At 34.4% G+C, this 20,459-nt stretch overlaps 2 protein-coding genes across 2 annotated transcripts; both read right to left on the bottom strand.

Annotated features, from left to right (window-relative positions):
* Positions 1 to 263: 263 nt before the first annotated feature.
* On the bottom strand, positions 264 to 5,729 carry LOC104237153 (rhodanese-like/PpiC domain-containing protein 12, chloroplastic). Its single transcript, XM_009791242.2, has 8 exons — positions 5,319 to 5,729; positions 3,559 to 3,687; positions 3,286 to 3,377; positions 2,835 to 2,935; positions 2,649 to 2,759; positions 2,376 to 2,484; positions 1,538 to 1,588; positions 264 to 658 (listed from the first exon to the last, which is right to left on the bottom strand). Exons 1-8 carry the CDS (start codon positions 5,569 to 5,571, stop codon positions 578 to 580), a joined length of 927 nt encoding a protein of 308 aa, XP_009789544.1. The 5' UTR covers positions 5,572 to 5,729; the 3' UTR covers positions 264 to 577.
* Positions 5,730 to 7,389: 1,660 nt separating this feature from the next.
* Positions 7,390 to 16,398, bottom strand: LOC104237154 (protein CLT3, chloroplastic). The gene is made up of 10 exons (XM_009791243.2): positions 15,820 to 16,398; positions 12,529 to 12,674; positions 11,415 to 11,452; positions 10,259 to 10,374; positions 9,352 to 9,448; positions 9,203 to 9,238; positions 8,989 to 9,039; positions 8,783 to 8,906; positions 8,307 to 8,432; positions 7,390 to 8,202 (listed from the first exon to the last, which is right to left on the bottom strand). Exons 1-10 carry the CDS (start codon positions 16,239 to 16,241, stop codon positions 8,030 to 8,032), a joined length of 1,329 nt encoding a protein of 442 aa, XP_009789545.1. The 5' UTR covers positions 16,242 to 16,398; the 3' UTR covers positions 7,390 to 8,029.
* Positions 16,399 to 20,459: the final 4,061 nt, after the last annotated feature.

The following is a 20,459-nucleotide window of genomic DNA, read 5'->3' as shown; positions in this document are numbered from 1 at the left end:
ACTCCTAGCACGAGTACTTCCCTCTTTTATGGGCCTTACATAGCGCGAATCCTAATTAATAGAGGCCCCAAAGAGGATACCGAACACCGGTAGGGGAAAACACAAGGTAACTGGATCCCTAGTAGTCTCTAGGTGAGTAATCTGCTGTACAACTTGAGCCAAGTAAAGGGAGGTTCATTTATCATTAGACTGTAACTGCAGAACTTAAAGTTTATAATCCTTGGTACAGCTTTACTTTAAAGAAACTGTAACAAAAGATGCAGTTCAGAATAAATCCATTGCATATTGCATGATTTAATGTTTGATAGTGCAAAAATATATGTCCTGACATCAAGGTGCCAAAACCTACACGTCGATCTGAATTCTCGAGAAAGATCTGCCTGTTATCCCTAGAAAAGCTGTCTGTTTGAGCGAAAATTGTTGGACAATCGAAAACAAAATGGTTTTGTGACCAACTGAGCTCAGTCACCAGGTGAGTTGACAGGAGAAAGAGCTCCGACACAAAGGGAAAAAACCATGACCTCTGACGTAAAGGATCCAAGAGCGGAAGGTAATGAGAACTAGAAGAGAACCAGCTTCAGTAAGTTGGGATCGATGGATCAACTTTGACAGCATATTCGTTGATTCCTCCAGCAATGTTAAATACTTTCCTGAATCCCTGGGATTTGAAAATTAAAAAAGAACGTAAAGAAGCAACAGTTGTAAGGTTCATCAATAGACGAAGTATAACGACAGAATTGCAGTATAGCCTTTCTTTGCAGTATAGCCTTTCTTCTGCACTTAGATCAATGTCACAGCATGCAATGCACTAAAGAGGACCAAATGTGTTTCAAACATGCATTTTGGGGTATATTGAACGAAATAGCATAGGCCTCTGGAGGTGGGATTTTTTACCCGCTAACAAAATACACCCGCTATATGTGCTATAATCAGAAGCTGATACACTAATTCCTTTTCTTCCTCTTAGGTGAACTGGTGGAAGAAAAGCTTGTTAAGTCAAATTCCTTTCCGAAAGGAAAATCAATTAGTACGTTAATAGCTTTTGCATTCATGACAAGTTGCCAGAAGACAATGCACTTGGCTAGCAGTAGGTTAGACATTATATGAAGGTACTAAAAGCAGCATCTCTTAGAATGACCTAGTTTTCGTATGTATATGCTGTGAAAATAAATAATTCTAGAAACAGGTATTTTAGACTTTTTTGCTCGTTCAATTGGAGAGATGTTTCTGTAAACTTTATTCTCCAACCCAAACCCCAGCTTTTCCCTAATACACAACACTATATACACAAGTACGCCTTGAAGTCAACATGAGAAGAGCGAAAAAGTGACAGGTTACATAAAGACATGGAAGCATCACCCAAAAAGTACGATTAACAAGCAGAGCTACCATCTTCATCTACGGATATGAGAGACAAATGTTCCAATATATGCCTTGCATCTTAGAAGAATAATAGAAACACAAAAATGTTCCATGGTAGGACACATTTATCTCTTGACATTACGCCCAATTACAAATGTGAAGATAAAGATCCTACCTGTGTCTGCAACCACTTGGCGACTTGTAGTGATCTCATGCCATGATGACACTGCATAACAGACATAAAATAAAGTTTTTGAGAAGAGAAACAGAAACATAATTTTGGATTATCAATATCCAAACATCTATTGCGCATAATTTTCAATTATAATTTATCACGTCAATTTACAAAATAAGCAGTCAGTATCTTGAGTTCAACACTTCTGTTTAAGGGAGAAACTCTTATCTTAAGGCCCAAGGAACAAAAACCTACTTCTAAGCTGTGTAAAGAAGCCTATCTGGCATGCTACCTTCACATATGTGTCCTGTTTCTGTCCCCATTCCACAAGTAACCACGATACGTGTATCAGGCGTAATGCTTATGCATAGATATTAATAAATCAAGACAAGAAAGAAGCCGAGAAAAGATGAAAATGCAACTCATAAACCTCTCACTGAAATGAGAAGTGGGAAGAAGGGAATGGAACAGTAATTGTACGGTAGACAGTCATAAAGTTTCAATTATAAGGAGTATAAGGAGTAAGGAAGAAAGTGAAATGATTTCGAGAGTTATTTCCTACGATATTAGCTACAAGTAAATAACTTTTCATCTCCTAAGATATGATTCGTAGAAGTTCATAGCCCCCAAAAGCCTGCAGATGCATGCGCGCGCACACAACACACACACACACACACACACACACACACACACACACACACACACATATATATATATATATATATATATATATATATATTGATATGCATGTCCCACCAAACCACCATTACAGACATGCCTGAAGGTAAAAATCAAATTAATGTCTCAACTTCAGTCTGAGTGAAGAACATGCACTAACCAAGACATATGTGTCCTTTTGAGGATCAAATTTAGTTGTTATTTCTGGTCCCCAGCTTCCAAATTGGCGAAGAGGAAGAACCTGAAATCCTGGTAAAGAAGCCTGGGCCCTATCACAAACACACAAAGCAGAAACGAATAGTGTAACCATGTTGTATACATTTTTATGGGAATCCTGGGAGGCTTTTCTATGTAAAGTCGGGAATAAAAAATAAAATTTAAAGCTCGAGAAGCTGCAAGTGAGTTGCCAAAATAGTGAAAAATGAGCTCATACACTTCCTCTGGTTCTCGAACATCAATCAATTGAGCCTCTTCCAGGAAAGAAGGATCTTGCAGCTTCACATGAAACTCGTTGGGTTGGATGTGTTCAAGTACAGATTCCTCTCTGCACATAGCAGTAACAACAAGTAAGAGACAAGGCTCTTGAGCTGTTGAAGTGAAGTAGGGTTTCTTCAATTACCTCTCAGATAGAACTTGCAATAAATGCCATCCAAACTTAGTTTTACACTTTACAACCTTATTCAGTGGTGCACCAAATGCAGCTTCTTCGAATTCTGGTACCTTATAATTTTAACAATAAAAATACATTACAACCATGTCCAAAACAAATAAAGCAAGTCAACTAAAGTATGGGGATCCACGTGAGTGAAATGCAGCTTTTAATATAGAAAAACAAGAGAAGTACTTAATAAAGTTGGAAATTAAAAATTATAAGAAAGGCCAAATCTCCATCTAAATGTTTGTAAGACAGCATGTGTATAATTTTGTTGCTATCATCTAAAGGCCTGTGAATATGAAAGATAACATTCTAGAAATGAAGTTCATTAGAAAATTTTGATTTCCATCGTCAAGAGCCCCAGTTAGGGAGAAAATGAAGAACGATACTTTTGAAGACATAATCATAAGCATACCATTTGCCCTTTTCTCACCCAACCAAGCATTCCCCCTTCTTCTTTTGATGGACAAAGGGAATACTGAACGGCCAGATCACTTAGATCCTCTCCTGAATATGACAAGCAATTCAGTCAGCAATATATCTGAAAGTACAAGCATCAAGAAAAATTTGTTTTAATACTAATTTACCAGTTTTCAAATTAATCATGGCATTGACTCATTTGAATAACTTAGCATGGAAAATTTAATACTGGGGCTTTGCTCACTAAGCAAAAAAATTGAAAATTAACCTTCTACAGTTCTTTTCAGAAGCTCCAGTAAAAGTTTCTGGTCATCTTCTTTGACAAGTAAATGCTGTACTAATATCTCCCGACCGCCTCCAGAACTGCCTCCAGGACCACTCCCAGCATTATATGAAGCTGAAAGTTATAAATTGTAAGATGTAGCAACAGCGTGTATCAGAGGATAGCAAAAAGAAAAGGAAAAAAAACTCTGTTCACCCTTCAGAATCTAGAACAACCAGTATACAATCTCAAAATCCACAGGACCTCAGACAGGAAAAACTGATATAATAAATCTAGAACAATAAGGTTATTTGGTTGACCAAATAATCATGATTTTACCTATTATTGTAGATCCCACTCTAGTTTCCAACAATTCAGCAGCTAAAGTGCTTAACCCGCGCAAAAGTGCTTGCGAACCAGTGCCAGAGTAAGGGCATGGTGAGCTTATACCCTATGCTGGCTCCCCTCCCCCCCTTCCTTTATTTGTAATTACTTAGGAAGACGGGAAGGGAACTGGAAGGGTAAAACGGGATGGTGAGTTTCGAACACACTGATTGTGTGAAAAATCTCTACCAGTATCAGTAGACTACAGGTCATGTTGCTTTGCCCTTGTATTTCTGCAAAGAGCCTGTTTCTACAGCTTGAGCCATGACTTATAGGTCACCAAAGAGCAACTCTACCCAGTGATTCAGAAAAAATGCAAACTTGCACAATGAGTAAATACACTAACTACCAAGGGGATTCAATAATTTACATATATACTAAAAAGATTGTTCACTTAATTTGCACTGTTTAATTTTCCGACAAAGGAGATTCAATTGAACCACTTCAACACACTTAGCTCTTCCAACTGACTCTACCCCCTTCCATTTTGACCTACCTTGCAACCAAGGCTCTCTCAAAAGTGCATCAACAACAAATATCAAAAATTATAATGTGACGAGAGGGTTCGAACAATAAAAAATAGTTGTGGAAACTTTTGGTACCACTAGACTGCAAGCCTTGTTGCTTTCCCCTGATATTTCTACAAGCCCATTTCTATTTTCACCTTCATTGGAAAGCTGTACTCCACAAAAAGGGCAAAAACAATTGCTTTTTTGTATATATATTAATTTTTGAATCACCTTATATCGGCAAAGGTAGTTCTAACATTGCTTTAGGTCGCAAGTTTGAATTTTTTCAATCCCCTCCACTACTGCCTACATGTCACCAAAAAGAGCAACTGTACCTCCTTCCATTTTGATCTACATTTCACCAACGGAGCAACTTTAGTGTTGCACCGGGTCTCCCCTTTAATAGTGCATCATTTACAATCAACAAGAACTACAACTATATTTCAGTCCCGAACAAGTTGGGGTCCACTATATAAATCCTCAAAAACTACAACTATATTTCAGTCTTAAACAAGTCTATATGAATCCTCGTCTGACCAAGTTACTCCATTTTAACTCTATCTCATGCCAATATTATGCAAATACAAATAAAAAGTAGTGCAGCAGCTACAAATAACAAAAATAGAAATGCAAAAACTACAACTATATTTCAGTCCCGAACAAGTTGGGGTATGCTATATGAATCCTCAAGAACTACAACTATATTTCAGTCCCGAACAAGTTGGGGTCCGCTATATGAATGGTCTGACCACGTTACTACATTTAAACTCTATCGCATGCCAATATTATGCAAATACAAATAAAAAGTAGTGCAGCAGCTACAAATAACAAAAATAGAAATGCAAAATATAGGGTTAGCACAATCAACAGTACCTGTAATAAATTTAGAAGAAGAATGACCCTGACCCAACATAGTTGACACCTTTTTAAAGCTGGGAAACTGGATATTATTACGCGAATTGGGTAACAGCGTTTTCGAGTGAAGTAACGCTAAACGGGTAAATACCGATAATTTGCGAGAAGTTGGAGTTAACGGCGATGTGATTTTCAAGAAAGAGAGAGCGAAATAATGAGCAGGTATTCCAGTTGTTGGTGGAATATGCAAAGAAGAAGAAACTCTCAACATTTGAGCTGCTGATTGAATTCGATATTACGGCGATTTCTTTGCAAGAATAAAAAAGGCTATCTATATGTAGGAACTGAACTGAGGTGTTGAAGGGAAGAGGGGAAAATTAGTTTTGAATTTTATTTGCCCAATTTAGAAGCTTATTTGGAATTATCTTTGTAATTTAAGTGTTTGTAATTTATTTAAGTCATTAACGAAGGTCTAGCGACTTTAAGTGTCCAATTTTTTTAGAATAAAGGTTTTTTTATTATGATGGTTCGGACACGTGCAGAGCATAAGCCTAGATGCCCGCTTAGGAGGTGTGAGCAGTTGGCATTGACAGGTATGAGAAGAGGTAGAGGGCGGCCCAAGAAGTATTGAGGCGAGGTGATCAGATAGGACATGACGCGGCTCCAGATTTCTGAGGACATGGCTCTTAATAGGAAGGTGTGGATATCGAGCATTAGGGTTGTAGGTTAAAGGGTAGTCGAGCGGTTTTCCTCTTTGTACCGACGAGTATGATAGTGTTTGTCTAGCACTACTAGCTATTTATGTTGTGTTTCACACCTTTGCATAATATTTGTGTTACTGATTTTCCATTTATTTGTTCTCTCTCACGTTGCTGATTATTTTTAGGGTTTTATTGTCACAGATCTATTGTATCTGAGCTGAGGTCTTCCGGAAATAGCTTCTTTACCTCCTCTAGAGTAGGGGTAAGATATGTGTATATTGTACCCTACTCAGACGTCACTGGTGTAATTTTACTGGATTGTTGTTGTTGTTTTTATTATGACTTAGAATTAATTTCACGTGAAGCTATGAGAAAAGGTAAAAACGAGAATTATGGTTTAAAATTGCCCTTAGATTGAAGTTAAGCCAGTCAAGGACAAAAATGAGACTTTTTCTAACCACAATATAAGATTCTACAAAAAATCTGAGTGAAGTCATAAGCTCCGAAAGTATAGGTGCAAAAAAAATTGACATTTTTTCTTAAAACTAGAACTCTTTGAATTTAATTAATTTGTTATAGTTGTCATGATTCTTTTTTTAATTTTAAGGAAAAAAATTATATAATATCATAAAAATGATACCACGTTGTCACTTTCAGAGTTATTGTTTATAATATAATATTATTAATCGTTTGCAAAACAATAGAAAAATAGCCATTTGCAAGCGGTAGAGACCCAATTTTTTTCAAATAGTTCAAACATCAAACAACGATGAATAATTGCCTAAACTTCAATAAAATTTACTTGAACTTCAAGAAAATTTGAAGCTCCAAAAGAATTGCTTGAACTTCAAGAAAAATTATCTAAACTTCGATGAAAATTGTCAAAGTTGTGGCTAGAAATGGGTGTTTTACGGCTTTTTAAAAATTATGGCTATTTTTTAAAGACTTTACAAATATTAATTATATGTTCCAAACAGCAGCCCCAGAAGTGCATATCCGTGAAAATCCTCCAATAATAGCTTTGTTTTCCCGGTCATTTTTCCCAATGCAGGAAGCAAAAAAATTTCCACTTTACCTTTTTTTCGAGAAGTTTTATTGTGTGCCTCACACAATTAACATTAGCTGTGTGAGGCTCTTTTTTGTCTCACAAATTTATGGACCTCAATCTTACACTTCTGGGTCCACAGTTTAATGTTTCATACAACTAATGTAAGTTGTATGAGACACAAAATAAATTTTTTCCTTTTTTTCCTTCTTTCCCTAGTTTTCAAAGGGTAATTGTCAGGCAAAATTCCAACCATGATGATCTTAACAGACACAAAATAAATAAATAAATAAATAAAAAGAAAAGAAAAGAAAAAGAAGTTGGACAAAACTAGGAGCAACAGTTCAACTAAATGTCAAGTAATCAAATATAAGCTGATGTTATACAACATTTTGATAAAACTTTTTCTTCCTCAAAACAATATTGGTGAATGGTCTCAAACTAGCAAAATGAAATAATGTCCAAGAACTAACTTTGAAGAGCTTGTTTCTTTCTCAAATAATAACCATATACACAGTTTGTCATCAACTGACTTTGCCAGAACCTCCAGAATGTGTGTAGAAAAATTATTGTAGGTAAAATCCTACTTTGAAAAATTAATGGTACAAGTTTACAACAGCAATACAGCCAAAATCCAGGAGCAGATTTTCGTACCATTTTTTGTTCTGTTGAACAATTAACTTATGGCGAAACCGGCCTTCTGCATTGTATGCATACAAGAAACAACATTGGCATGGGAGCAAACTTCTTGCTTACAACCTCCAACTTTCTAAGGACATGAATGGTACAGACTCCATGCATTTAAAAAGAGCAATGGATTCGAGTTATAATCCTGTCAAAACTCCCCTGATTGATTTTGATTCAGAAAAGAGGTTTGAGAGGTTATAACACAATTTACCATATAAGTCTTGATGCCTCATTTGCTTTGTGTGGAAGTTGGAGGAAGGTAGCGTAACTTCTTCTACCTCAAAATGTGCCACGAGTTAGCAATGGCAATTATCAATTTCCTGATTATTTAGGCGACTTGATGGTCTCCAAGTATAAATAAGCATTCCCAGAACAAGGATGATGGCTCCTGCTATGAAACCAGGCGGGAGAGAGGATGCAACTCCAAGATATGGTAACGGCAATGTGAATAAAAAAACTGATATTGGTACTGCAATGGAAAGTATCAAAGGCAATCGAGGTCAGAAACTAGATACTCGTCTAGAAGAAAAGGTTCAACTGCAATAAACTTAGACTAAATCAGCTTTAAAGTACCTGAAACTGTTGATGCGAGACAAGATACTACAGCAGAGGAAATCTGAAGCAGGTGTAACAATGAAATATTGAAACCCATGTTTACAATGATAAACAGCAGCGGTAAAAGAGGTGCTCCATCGCACCCTAGAACAAGACAAGAAAGAAGCAACTACAATCAGTGTTGTCTTTGAATCAGAGTGTCGTAAATTAAGAAGAAACAAAGAAACAAGAGTGCAGTGAACCATCAAAGATCTAGTAAACCTCATGATCTAGCTTTTTGGGGTCGAGTCAGGTCCATGGTTCATTTTCTTAGCTACATGCCCTTTTTTATTCATATGAGATTGGATAAAAAATGTGAAATAACCCTAGTCATCATTCATGCTTCTCTTTTTGTCATCATCAGAAACTAGTTAGTTATTGACACTTATGAGCATCATTGATGAAATGATATACTTTCATAGATGAAGCTGAGCTCAAAGTATTTCACTACTTACCACCGGATAATGTGCCGATGTTCAAAAAGCATGCAGCACCATCTCTAAGGTAGTTTGGTAGTTGAGTAAATGGAACGCCCCACAACTTCGACAAAAATGGGAGGAGAAGGCATATAAAAACTGCCTGCAAGAGATACCGAAACAGTTTCAATAGTTCATCCAAAGAAAAGAATACAGTGAATGATAAAACAGTATAAGATGATTACCTGGTAAGCAGATCCGTAGGAGTTCACAACAAACAGATCAACAGTACCTCCCTGCTTATACCATTGCAAATTAAGACAACTACAATCAGATCTTAGTATGTGCACTCTAATATTTTCATCTACTCCAAAAGGACTGTTCTAACAAAAAAAAAAAGCTTCTTATTCAAATACCAATGTGGTTTTGTAACTTTTAATAGCAAAAGCAAATGTCTACCTTCAGTCTTTTAGCAGCATCCAAGAATATTACTTCCTGCACATAAGAAAAATGAATTCTCCAGGTAAATCATACTGCAATCATGAAAATGACAAAACGGCAAAACCCTATTGGAAGAAGAAAATATGAACAAAAGAGAAGGTATGAACCTTTAAGACAGTATCTGCAGCTTGGAACAAAAAGGAGACTATCATCAAAAGACTCCAAAATATTCCAGCTTCCATCAAAGACCCAGCACTAGATCCACTGCAAATTATGTAGGAGATAATCAGGAAATTCAACAACCACTAGAAAGTATAGTTCCTCCTCATTCAAACTTAGTTATAAACTAGGATTATCTCAGTATTTTCCAAAGAGGATAACTCTTGTTGGGAGTAGATTATTGCTTCAAATCTTTCACTTTTCCATAAGACTAAGTAACTCGGTAGTCTTGCCCAACAAAGCACATGTATTGGGAATAAGAAATTAATTTGGATTGTGGTAGCAAGATGCATGCTTCAGAGACCAAGGTCTCTGTAGATACTCAGAATTTTAGAAATATCTTATTTGTTTCTCAAATGCACTAGTTCAACGACGAACAATTTTGACTAGGGGCAGATTAATGATGTGTATCGGCAGATGAATAGAAGGCATACGCAGAAAGAGAAAGCACAATGCACCACTTATTCGAAGTACCGGTGTCAAAGATTTTATTTAGCCTTCCACTAAATGATACAACATATATAGATGTTGACTTACAAAAGAAATAGAAAGAGGAGCAATAAAAGACCACTCTTTTGACAGCAAGGTGGGAATCTGCTCTTGGAAGAACCTTTTTTTTTTTTTTTGGGGGGGGGAGTGGATAAGTGCATTCCTCATGACACTTTATTGCATGACCAAGACCAGCCCAAAAGGCACGGTCGTCGTCTGTTTTAGAAGAATTATCACCACAAACTAAATGAATGATGAGGCTTTCAGATCTCAAAAAGCTTGAAACTTCCAGCCGCTTGAACAAAGTTTTCAAACTGGTAGTGAGGTAAACTCAAGAAACTATAAAAAAGCAATTGTGTTGCCAACCTTGCTACAGTTATGATAACACCAACAGCCACGAGAAAGCACCCAAACAACTGGTTGAGACTATATCTTCTCCCGAGGAATATAAAAGACAGGAGAAGTTGCCAGACAAGAAAACTCTGCAAGGATAAACAGATGGACATGTTAAATAACCCATTCAATTTCCACTTTGAAGGAAGTTCTAAGTGAACTGAGCCTACAAATATGTTAGTACAACAACAAGAAGAAATACGCCTCAATCCCGAACTAGTAGGTTTCCTCAGTATCCATTCGGCTCCATTTGAACCCGTTCCGTTTTAATACTCAAAATTTGCAAATTAGGGGTTTTTAACACTAGAAGTTTACTACATTTGATACTAACAAATGAATCCCTAAACTAACCAATATGGTTCCTAGAAAATATCATACTTAATGTAATGTACCAACACTGCAAGTTTTTATTCTGACTAGTAGGTTTTTGCTCTTTACAGAACTTTTTCCTTTATTTTGTTGTGTTCTTTGTGACTGGTGCATTTGGAGGTCTACGTAAGATAAAACCAAGATGTCCCAGACGACATACTCACATCTTATCCTGTATGCATGCTTTTGTGCCTTTTGTCGTACGAGATCATTTCCGATCCGGTCTAATCTTATATGACTTCACATCCTAAGAGACTAACAATTATTTGAATAATTTGGTCTTATGATGATCAACACAACTTTTCTTAATACAAGAATGTACAGCTAATGTCACCATAATTTTAGGCCATGCTTAGTCCTCAAAGAAGAACTAATGTTCAGAAATGAACCCTAATGTCTACTATCAAACTGTTCAAAACATATCCATCTTCAATAGACACTGTTTTATGAGAGAAGCATATAATGTTGGAAGAATATACATTAATGCAGTATAGTCACTTTTATTTTAGTTCTCGCTCCCATGTTTTAATTTTCTTTCCTTATCTTCTAAGTGTTTGGCCATGCAAAATTAAATTGCCTGGTATTCTTCCTATTGTACCAACAGACATAAGCCTGATGGATTGTATCAAATTGATCTGATGGATTTATTTCCTAAAAACCTACCATCATGTGGTCACTATCAGTAGAATCTCACTTTTTAAAAGATTTTCTCAGAAGTTCATAGAAAAGTGAAAAGATACAAATTTCAAGTTATTATTACCTGGGAGAGTATTGGAATTGTGGCCCCTGAAAGAATAGCTGTTTGAAAGGAGGATAACAACAGAGGATTAAATTCAGAACTAAAAATCTACAGAGTTATGTAAATTCAAATATTCACAGAAGAGCCAGAATAAATTTCAAATAAATGAGTCTTAAGGACTAATTCAAAAATAAAACAAGCTGTCAATGAATTTGCACATAAATTACTTGTTTAAGTGTTGTCAGAATGACTCTTTATATTTCGTAGACTATAAAATGAGTTTAGATTTTGCAATTACTTATGGTACTCCTTTGCATGTATGCTGCGATTAAGCATAATCAACTTAGAGGATTGTGTTTCATAGCTTCTTCATAGGTCATGAGGCAACTCCAATATCCTCCATTGATTGATATGATGCACATAAACTACTTATTGAGATCAAAAGATCACCTCTCAAAAAGTGAAAGAATCGGGTGGACTAGCCCAAAATTTACTAAACCTCTTTGGAAAAACCTTCACACAACCTATGTGGGACAACTGCGCAAGTAAACATAATACATATGTTGAATTTCATTTATTACTCAATCACAAGATTCAAAGCTTTCTATACAAGTTTCTTCATTTCCAAGCATAGATCAATAAGTGTTACATGACTTGCAATCTATTTACTTAAGATTGTCGAATCTAATCCACCTTCTATGACCTAGCTTCTGGTATTTGAACCAGTTACGTCGATTGCTGAACCTGACTTTACTTTGACGCGTTGGCCTTTCCCTATATCTTAATTAATTGGAAGAGTCAGTGGCTAAAGGAAATAGCTGCAATGGTGTCACTTTCTTATTTATCATATAAGCTGCCGAGTGTCTCTGGCTTAGGATGTTTACTTTCAAACAATGCCATATTTCTATCCTCTTCTCTAGTCTTTGTTAGCAGTTAATTACCTATTACATACCAAAGGTGACACATGTCTAGTTTGTAATAAAAGCACATGCAGATATAATATTTTTTAAGAATATCCTTGTTGACAAAGGGAATAACCGAATCGGGCAAGAAACATCCAATGTGAGCAAAGAAGATACTTAAAAACATCTGGGTGAGATTCTAGTAATGTGATTGAGCATGAATTTTGTATTACCTCCAGCTGCCATGCCAGACGCAGCGGCGAGAGCCTCTAATAGACCAACAACAACAAATGGAGTCTTTGGAAGGGAAAGCATTTCATCAGTGACCTTGCCAGCATGATACCGAAGATATAAGATAGTGAAGTATACGAGTACATATCTGGGTGAAATGAGGAACAAGAAGCAAAAAAGAAGTAATTCAGTAACAAATATGTTCACTACTAATTTTTATTGTTGATGCATTATGCTCAGAAAATCAGCATATCCTAAAATAAAGAGTTTGTACTTTCTAATTGTTATTTGTTACTTGTTGATTCAGGAATCGATATTCACATTTACATTAAACAAATATACTATTTTCGTTATATTAGACGTAATGATTTGTATGGCCAAATTTGACAGATATAGGGAAGAGAAGTAAAAGCTCCTAATGATTCTCTGTTCCTCCTATTCACCTTTCATGCATTAAAATCATTATGTGGAGGCTACTTGTGACATATTAATACACCTTTTAGATGAAAATGAGTTGCAGATTCTGTTTTCACCTACTTCATGATCCCTTAAACTCGTAGGTAGGGGACTGCTGGTGACATATTGATACCATTTTATATTAAAAGTCAAAAGTTAACCATCTTAACGATATACAAACACTAGAATTACCACGGTACTGGTTATACTAGAAGAGCCTGACATAATCAAGGAAAGCATGTGTAGAAGGTTTGGATGTTTATTTTAAGTCATGATCACCTGCTAAAATAGGACAAAAGAACTAGTAGATCTTAGACAAAGTGAATACTCTAAATGGCTAGTAGTAGAATAGAAATACAGCCATTTATATTTATGCTAAACCTAGTCACCACACTGGGGCCATCAGATACTCACAAATAGCATATAGTATTATACCAGCAAAGATGCAGAAATCAGAATATTTTTAATCTGTATAAAATATTAGCAAGTACAATAATGCACATAAACCTTTTTTTAAGTGTTAGTAATACAAGTAATTTGAAGTTAAGTGATAGTGGAGTATTTAGAATCTCTTTAGTTGTAATGTCAAAGAGATCCACTTGCACTTTCTACAATCTATACTACCTAAAGTTGACTAACAATTGAACTTGTGTAACTGTTGCAAAAGTAACTAAATAACCAGTTCATCAGAAGTCAGAACCAATGTGACATTTATAACAGTTCTGGTGTTTCTGATTCATCTCATTTAAAGCATCGTTTGAACCAAATTTGGAAAGCAAGATAAAAAAAAGGTACAGGGCACACTATTCAATCTCCCCTAATAAAATTGAGTAATAAAGTTATCTCCCTTCACCAAATAGTATCATAATTTGACCCGTTATCACAAACAACATAGAGCAAATCATATTGCAGGATCATATTTTCAGTGACATTGTGTAATATAGAATAATCATAGCGTAAAACTTGTTCTAGGGATACTTAATTATCTTTTTTTTAACTATCGCAAATTAAATCCATTTTTTTCCCACAACAAAGATTAACAATGGTTTTTCACTTATTCGGGAAAGAGGCAGAACTAGAATTTGAAATTTATGTTTGGAATATTTAATATATGTACATAATTTATTTTTCCTTAATAATGAAATTCAACAATGTAAGTACATAATTTATTTTACCCTATTTGTACGATATAATCTTACGACACCCCCTCCATTTATTAATTTCATTAGGGTAGGTTGTACGATATAATCTTACGACACCCCCTCCATTTATTAATTTCATTAGGGTAGGTTGTCTATATCACACTCCTTGGAGTACAGACCTTCCCCGACCATGCGTGAATATAAATTATTTTGTGCACGGGCTGCCATCTTACATCTCTAAAATAAATAACCTACCCCAGTAGCGGGTCTACATGGACCATTATAAGTGCTTTAGCACCCATTATCTTCAACCAAATTTAGTAAATTTACTATAACAATTATAAAAAAAAATTAAATAAGTATTAAGCGAGCACCCACAACTAAGAACACACATAACTTCTAAATCTTGAATCCGCCCGCCCCTTCAATAATTGATCATGCATCATTAGATTCACTATAAAACTATAGTCTATGGTCTAGTGGGTCCAAAGTGCAGTCAAATAAATTTATTTATTTTGGACCAAAAGAGTCCATTCTTTGTGGGGAAGTGATGAAAATGAAAGAGACGTGCAAAGTTTTACTCTTTCACTGTGAATCACTAAGGTGCATTATCAAGATGAGAAAATGACTCTATTGCCCTCGCCTATTGGCACCCACTTTGACAAGGACTGGCTGATATAAAAAGGTTACAAGTCAAAATGACTTTACTACCCTTACCATCTTGTCGAGACTCGAGAGACATCAGTCAGAGCACCTATCACGTGATCTTCGAATTTTCTCACGTGACATGATTTTACAACTTTTCGTTTTCTTTCTTTGGAAAGAAATTTCTGTTTTCCAGATAACGGCACACATTACAAAATGGATTTACGTTGCTAATTACTAAGAAAAACAAATTTATAAAAACATACAGAAACTTCCATGTGATGATGTGAACTTTTAAATTTGGTGATATAACATGTAAAATCTACATATTCTTAATTTACAAAAAAAAAAATAACAAAACGATAAATTTCAAATGTTAGTCAAAATTCAATTAATTTGATCCTAGGAAAGCGGAAGGTGCCAAAATTTAATTAATTTTCTATTTTCGCATTATGGTTTAATTAAAATTTTAATTTTGATTTTCTTTCATTTTAAAGTTTAACTTTGACCGTATTAATCAGCAAAAAGAACATTGTCTTCTTTCATGGATGGACTCACTCTCGTTTCAAATGGTAAAAACAAATAACAAAACAATTAGCACAAAAATTAATAACTTCTAACCCTCATTTTACTTTCCAAAAATTGTTAAGCAATATTATCCACAGGAAAATTGTAATTTCTCGGTCCCATTTTGACACACTTTTGTTTTATTATATATTAAAAAATAATATATTTTTACATGAATTAAAATTTTATACACTATAAGTATAATTTAACTAACTATAACAACTTACTAACTATTTATTTTACATTACCAATTAATGTTAATTGAAAAGAATTACATGCAACTATCTTTTAAATGATAAGTTGATGTAAATATTTTTTTTCACATGTTTAGATATTTAGCATTTTAACTTTGAACTCTCATAATTTTTTATTTTTAAAAAGAAGAATATAAATTTCGTTTTCAATTTAATATCTTCAGGTAAAATGAGACAAGTGGAGTAGAAATATTCATAATTTCTTTTTCAACGAGAAAAGAAAAAGTACCCGAAAGTGGCGAGCTGAGCCAGGAAGAAAGGATAGTTCTTCAAAGGAACTAAAGCCAGCTTGTAAAGCACCCGATTCCCTACACCTAGCACCACCGTAGCTGTCGCTGCAACCATTATCTCCGCCGTCCGATCACTACTTTTCCGGCTATCATTAATCTCCACCACCTGATCTCCCACCGCACACAACCTCCTCCACTTCTCATTCCCGCTTCCTCCTCCGCCACGGCGGAATACACCGGCAAATTCCGCTGCCTCAATTACGTAAAATCTTGTCGTTATTGATCTGCTGATGATTGCCGGCCGGTGATTAAAGTTAACATGATGAACCGATGACCGAGATTGAAGTTTTGTTGCCGGAACATGACGGCTCACCGGCGACGACAATTCGCCGGTGATTACCCGGCGAATACAAATCGACATGGTAAGAGCAGGATATAATGTACAATTTAAATTCTTAGTACAAAATATACGTAATATTAATTATAATTTTCAGTTAATAATAAGAAGAATTTTGAGAAAATGAGTCGACAGGGGGTGATAGACAAAAGTCAGAGAACGCCATAAATATAAGATGAGTCATGTTTGTGTTGTAATATAATGGTGATTACGATAAAAAGGCAGATAAGGACAAAATAGGAAATAAAATTATATCTTTTATTTTTCTTTTTGGAAATTACAACGAAGGAAACAGATTAAATGAATTGAAAAAGGGACGTTTATTTTAATTTTGTCTTTTTAGTGCTATTCATTTTGGAACCTGATTAATTATGATTCGCGCCGAAAAGTCTACAGATAATGAAATGCTTTTTATCAAAAATAATTTATTTGGCCATGAAAATAAGAAGGTCCTTTTGAATAAAATTATTTAAAGTTCGAATCCGAAATATGTGATTAAGGATAAAAGATTACTTACCCACCACCAATTCTGCTTTTTAAAACAGAGTCCACCACCAAAATCTTTGGTAATTTAATTTTGTCACTCATATCGTGGGAGGGGCGGATCTTCTGTACGACATAGGGGTCACGTGAACCCAGTAACTTTTGTTCAGATAGTGCACATGTGTTAAACAATCCACTAAATATATATAAATATTTGATCGTAAACTCAGTTATAATTGTAAATTAACTTAACGTTATTGTAGAAACCCATAACTTCAAACCCTGGATCCGCCTCTGCATTTGTGGCATTGAATGGGAGTCTTGGCGTTAATTGGTAAAGTTGATGCCATGTGACTAGAAGGTCACAAGTTCGAGCCATGGAAATAGCTTTTTGTAAAATTATAGTGTAAGGCTACTACAATAGATCTTTATAGTCCAGTCCTTCGCCAGATCCCGTACGTAACGGGAGCTCACTGCACCAAACTTTTATTCGCATCATGGCATTCGTATGCATTTTTCTTCCAAAATTTCAAGAGCAAAGTCCGTAATGAACTTTTCTTCTCTCAGTTCTTTTTCTTATTCTAATTTTAATTTGTGAAAACAATGTCAACCCATCCAATGCGAGTACGTTTAAAATACATGTGTAGGTAGGTAAAAATGAAGGTGTACTTACACATCAAGTAGAAATGTATTTAAGTTTCTGAACATATAAGTTATCTTTATTATTCTATATATATTTATATATATATATATATATATATATATATATGCACGAAATAGAATTTACATTAATACTTATTACCCACGTACTCTGTACAAATAAGTCAAGGTAAATAAAAAAGAATTTAGGTGACAATATTGACTTCCAAAATAATATCTAGTTATTTTATTTTAAGTAAATACGTCAAATTTAGCAGCTTTTCGTCATTATTTAAAGAAGGAGAGCGTTAGCGTAACTGGTAAAGTTGTTGTCATATGACCAGAAGGTCACGGGTTCGAATCGTGAAAAGCTCTTATAAAAATGCAGGGTCCTTTTAGTTCAGCCCTTCCCAAATCCCGCATATAATAAAAACTTAGTGTATCGAACTGCCCCTTTTGTCATTATTTAAAGTTGACGCAGCCGTAGGCCATTGCTTTTCTCAAGAGAATCTTGTTGGCTTTTAATCATTTAATGGCCCTCTTTCAGTAACCCCAATATTTTATGCAGAATAAATTACACTTATTCTGCACCTTGAAATGCAGTGACCAGGAACAAAGAGAGAGAAGGAATTTAAAATTTACAAAATAGAATAAATTCTCAGGACTTTTGAAATATCCCTTTTGCTGTTTACTTTTTATTTAGTTAACCGGAAAAAGTTTGACTTATTTCTTAGAGAGATTTTTACCTAGCTATATTATAATAAAAATATATTTACTATCTTTATTTAGGTTTCTTATTAATTACTTTATATACCTATATTTACTAGTTTTATATAAAATCATAAAAAGGAGGAAACGAAACCTACCTTAAATATTGAGTATTAGTTACACATAATCCCCTACATTTAAGATACTCTTCCTTTTTCCAAGGAAAACTATATTTGTCTTTGTACTTACCTAAAATCATCACCTCTCTTGGTACTTACCCAAAATCATTACCGTAGAAAGCCACAGAGCCCCAATATTATCACCTCTCTTTGTACTTAAGTTGTTAATTTACGATTTCTCTCGTTAATCATCCAAAATCTCTTTCTTATTTATACAATACATAAGAAATTCGAAGATTTGCTCTACAATCAAGTTATGGGTAAGCTTCACTCTACATTAAAGTTGGTTTTAAGTTGAATTTCATAATGAAACTCGAGGAAGATGAAGTTTCGGAATTGTATTACGGTTGTATGATAAATGTATCATAATTGTATCGGAGTTGTATTTGATATATCAATACCTAAGACAATTCTGATACAATACTAATACTATTAAAATACAATATTGTATTATAATTTAAGTTTAGAGTTTGTTCTAGGTGGATGTTTTAAATTAAAACTTGAAAAATATGAATATCAAAGTTGTATCATAATTTAGAATTGTATCACAATTTGTACCTAAAACAATACATGATACAATACAAATACAAGTATAATACGATATTGTATCAGTTTAAGTTTAGAGTCGGTTGTAAGTTGTATCAGAATTGTGTAAGAATTCTTTTAGGATTGTATCAAATTTGTATTTGAATTATGAGCAGTTGTGAGATCGTGACGAATTTCACAGTTTGTATCACAAATATATGATAATTATATATTAATTTATTAGTATTGTATCAGGTATTATTTTGGATAGTAATGTATCATCTACAGGTTATATACAATTGTGATACAAGTATGATACAATTACGTTTTACGTATTGATGTATCTGATACAATTTAAATACAATTATGATACATTTATTATACAATTCCTGAATATTTTTTCATTTTCAATGTTGTTCGGTCTCCCAGCAAAAGAACGATGCAATTGATGATTTAACAATATAAAATTATCGGCAATGGTGGGAAAAGAGAAGATGGAGATTATAAGCGTAGATTAAAGAATTTTGTTGTAAAAAAAAGGAGAGAGAAGAGGAGAGGGGAAAAAAATGAAAAGATATAATTGAATCCCTTAATTGAAGGCACCAATAATAGGGTGGGAGCCTTTTAAGGAGCAATCTACACAATTTGTAAGAAAAACCTAGATACTTATTAAAAACTACAAAACATAGAAAATATTGGTAAATAAGTTTTTAATATAGTATAACTAGGTAAAAGCCCCTTTCTTAAAGGAGAGGCAGTTCTAAGATTTGAACATTATACATTTGAGTTCGAAATTCTATCATAATAATTCAACTAATTATGTTCAAAATTATTTATTTAGCAATTTTTTTTCACATATATAGAATTCGAGCTAAACTATACTTTGTGAAAATAGCACGAGCTAACCAGTTTTCGGACTGTTAATTAAAAAAATAGTTAGCGTTTGCAAAGTCAGTGAAAAATAACCAATATTTTGCTGCAACACGGAAAGTTCCATCATAATATACTGGAGATTGGTGCACATGTGTATGAACTTCCAGCATATTATACTGGAACTCCAGCACACGAAAAGTTCCAGCATAATATACTGGAGATTGGAACATCTGTGTATGAACTTCCAGCATATTATGCTTGACCGATATATTATGCTGGAACTCCAGTATATTATGCTGGAAGATCACATGTAAGAAATTCGAACTCCAATATATTATGCTGGAATATTTTCCGAATTTTGAACAGTATTTTCATTCAGATTTATCTTTACATGAAAAGTGATTAAATTTCGATTACTTTTGAAATTGTGCTATTTTTCAATTACTACTTGTAAATCTGGCTACTTTTATTTCACCCCTATTTTTTCCTCAAAATGTTGCCAAACTATCTCAGGAATTCTAATTTTCTAGGAGCATTTCTTATTTTGTCATTCAAGACCGTTTTCTTTCAGTTTTCAAGCCAATACCAAAGATATAAAGGATATAAATTTGAAAAGAAAACATAAATATGCTGACTAAAAGCATTCAGCTACTTCTTGTCTAACTTACAGTCTCTCGACGAATGATTCTCCATAACTTTTCTATGAAAGGTACTTCAAATTTTAGAATTGGGATATTATCACATCTGCAAAACAAGACTAGTTGGATACATTTGTCTACTCGAGTCAGGGACGGAGCCAATGAAGACGTTACGGGTTCATCTGAACCCAATAACT

This window comes from Nicotiana sylvestris, chromosome 10 (genome assembly GCF_000393655.2).
Source record: "Nicotiana sylvestris chromosome 10, ASM39365v2, whole genome shotgun sequence".
Classification (NCBI taxonomy): domain Eukaryota; kingdom Viridiplantae; phylum Streptophyta; class Magnoliopsida; order Solanales; family Solanaceae; genus Nicotiana; species Nicotiana sylvestris.
The sequence above is the reverse complement of the archived record's forward strand: the minus strand, read 5'-3'. Positions and strand labels throughout refer to the sequence as shown.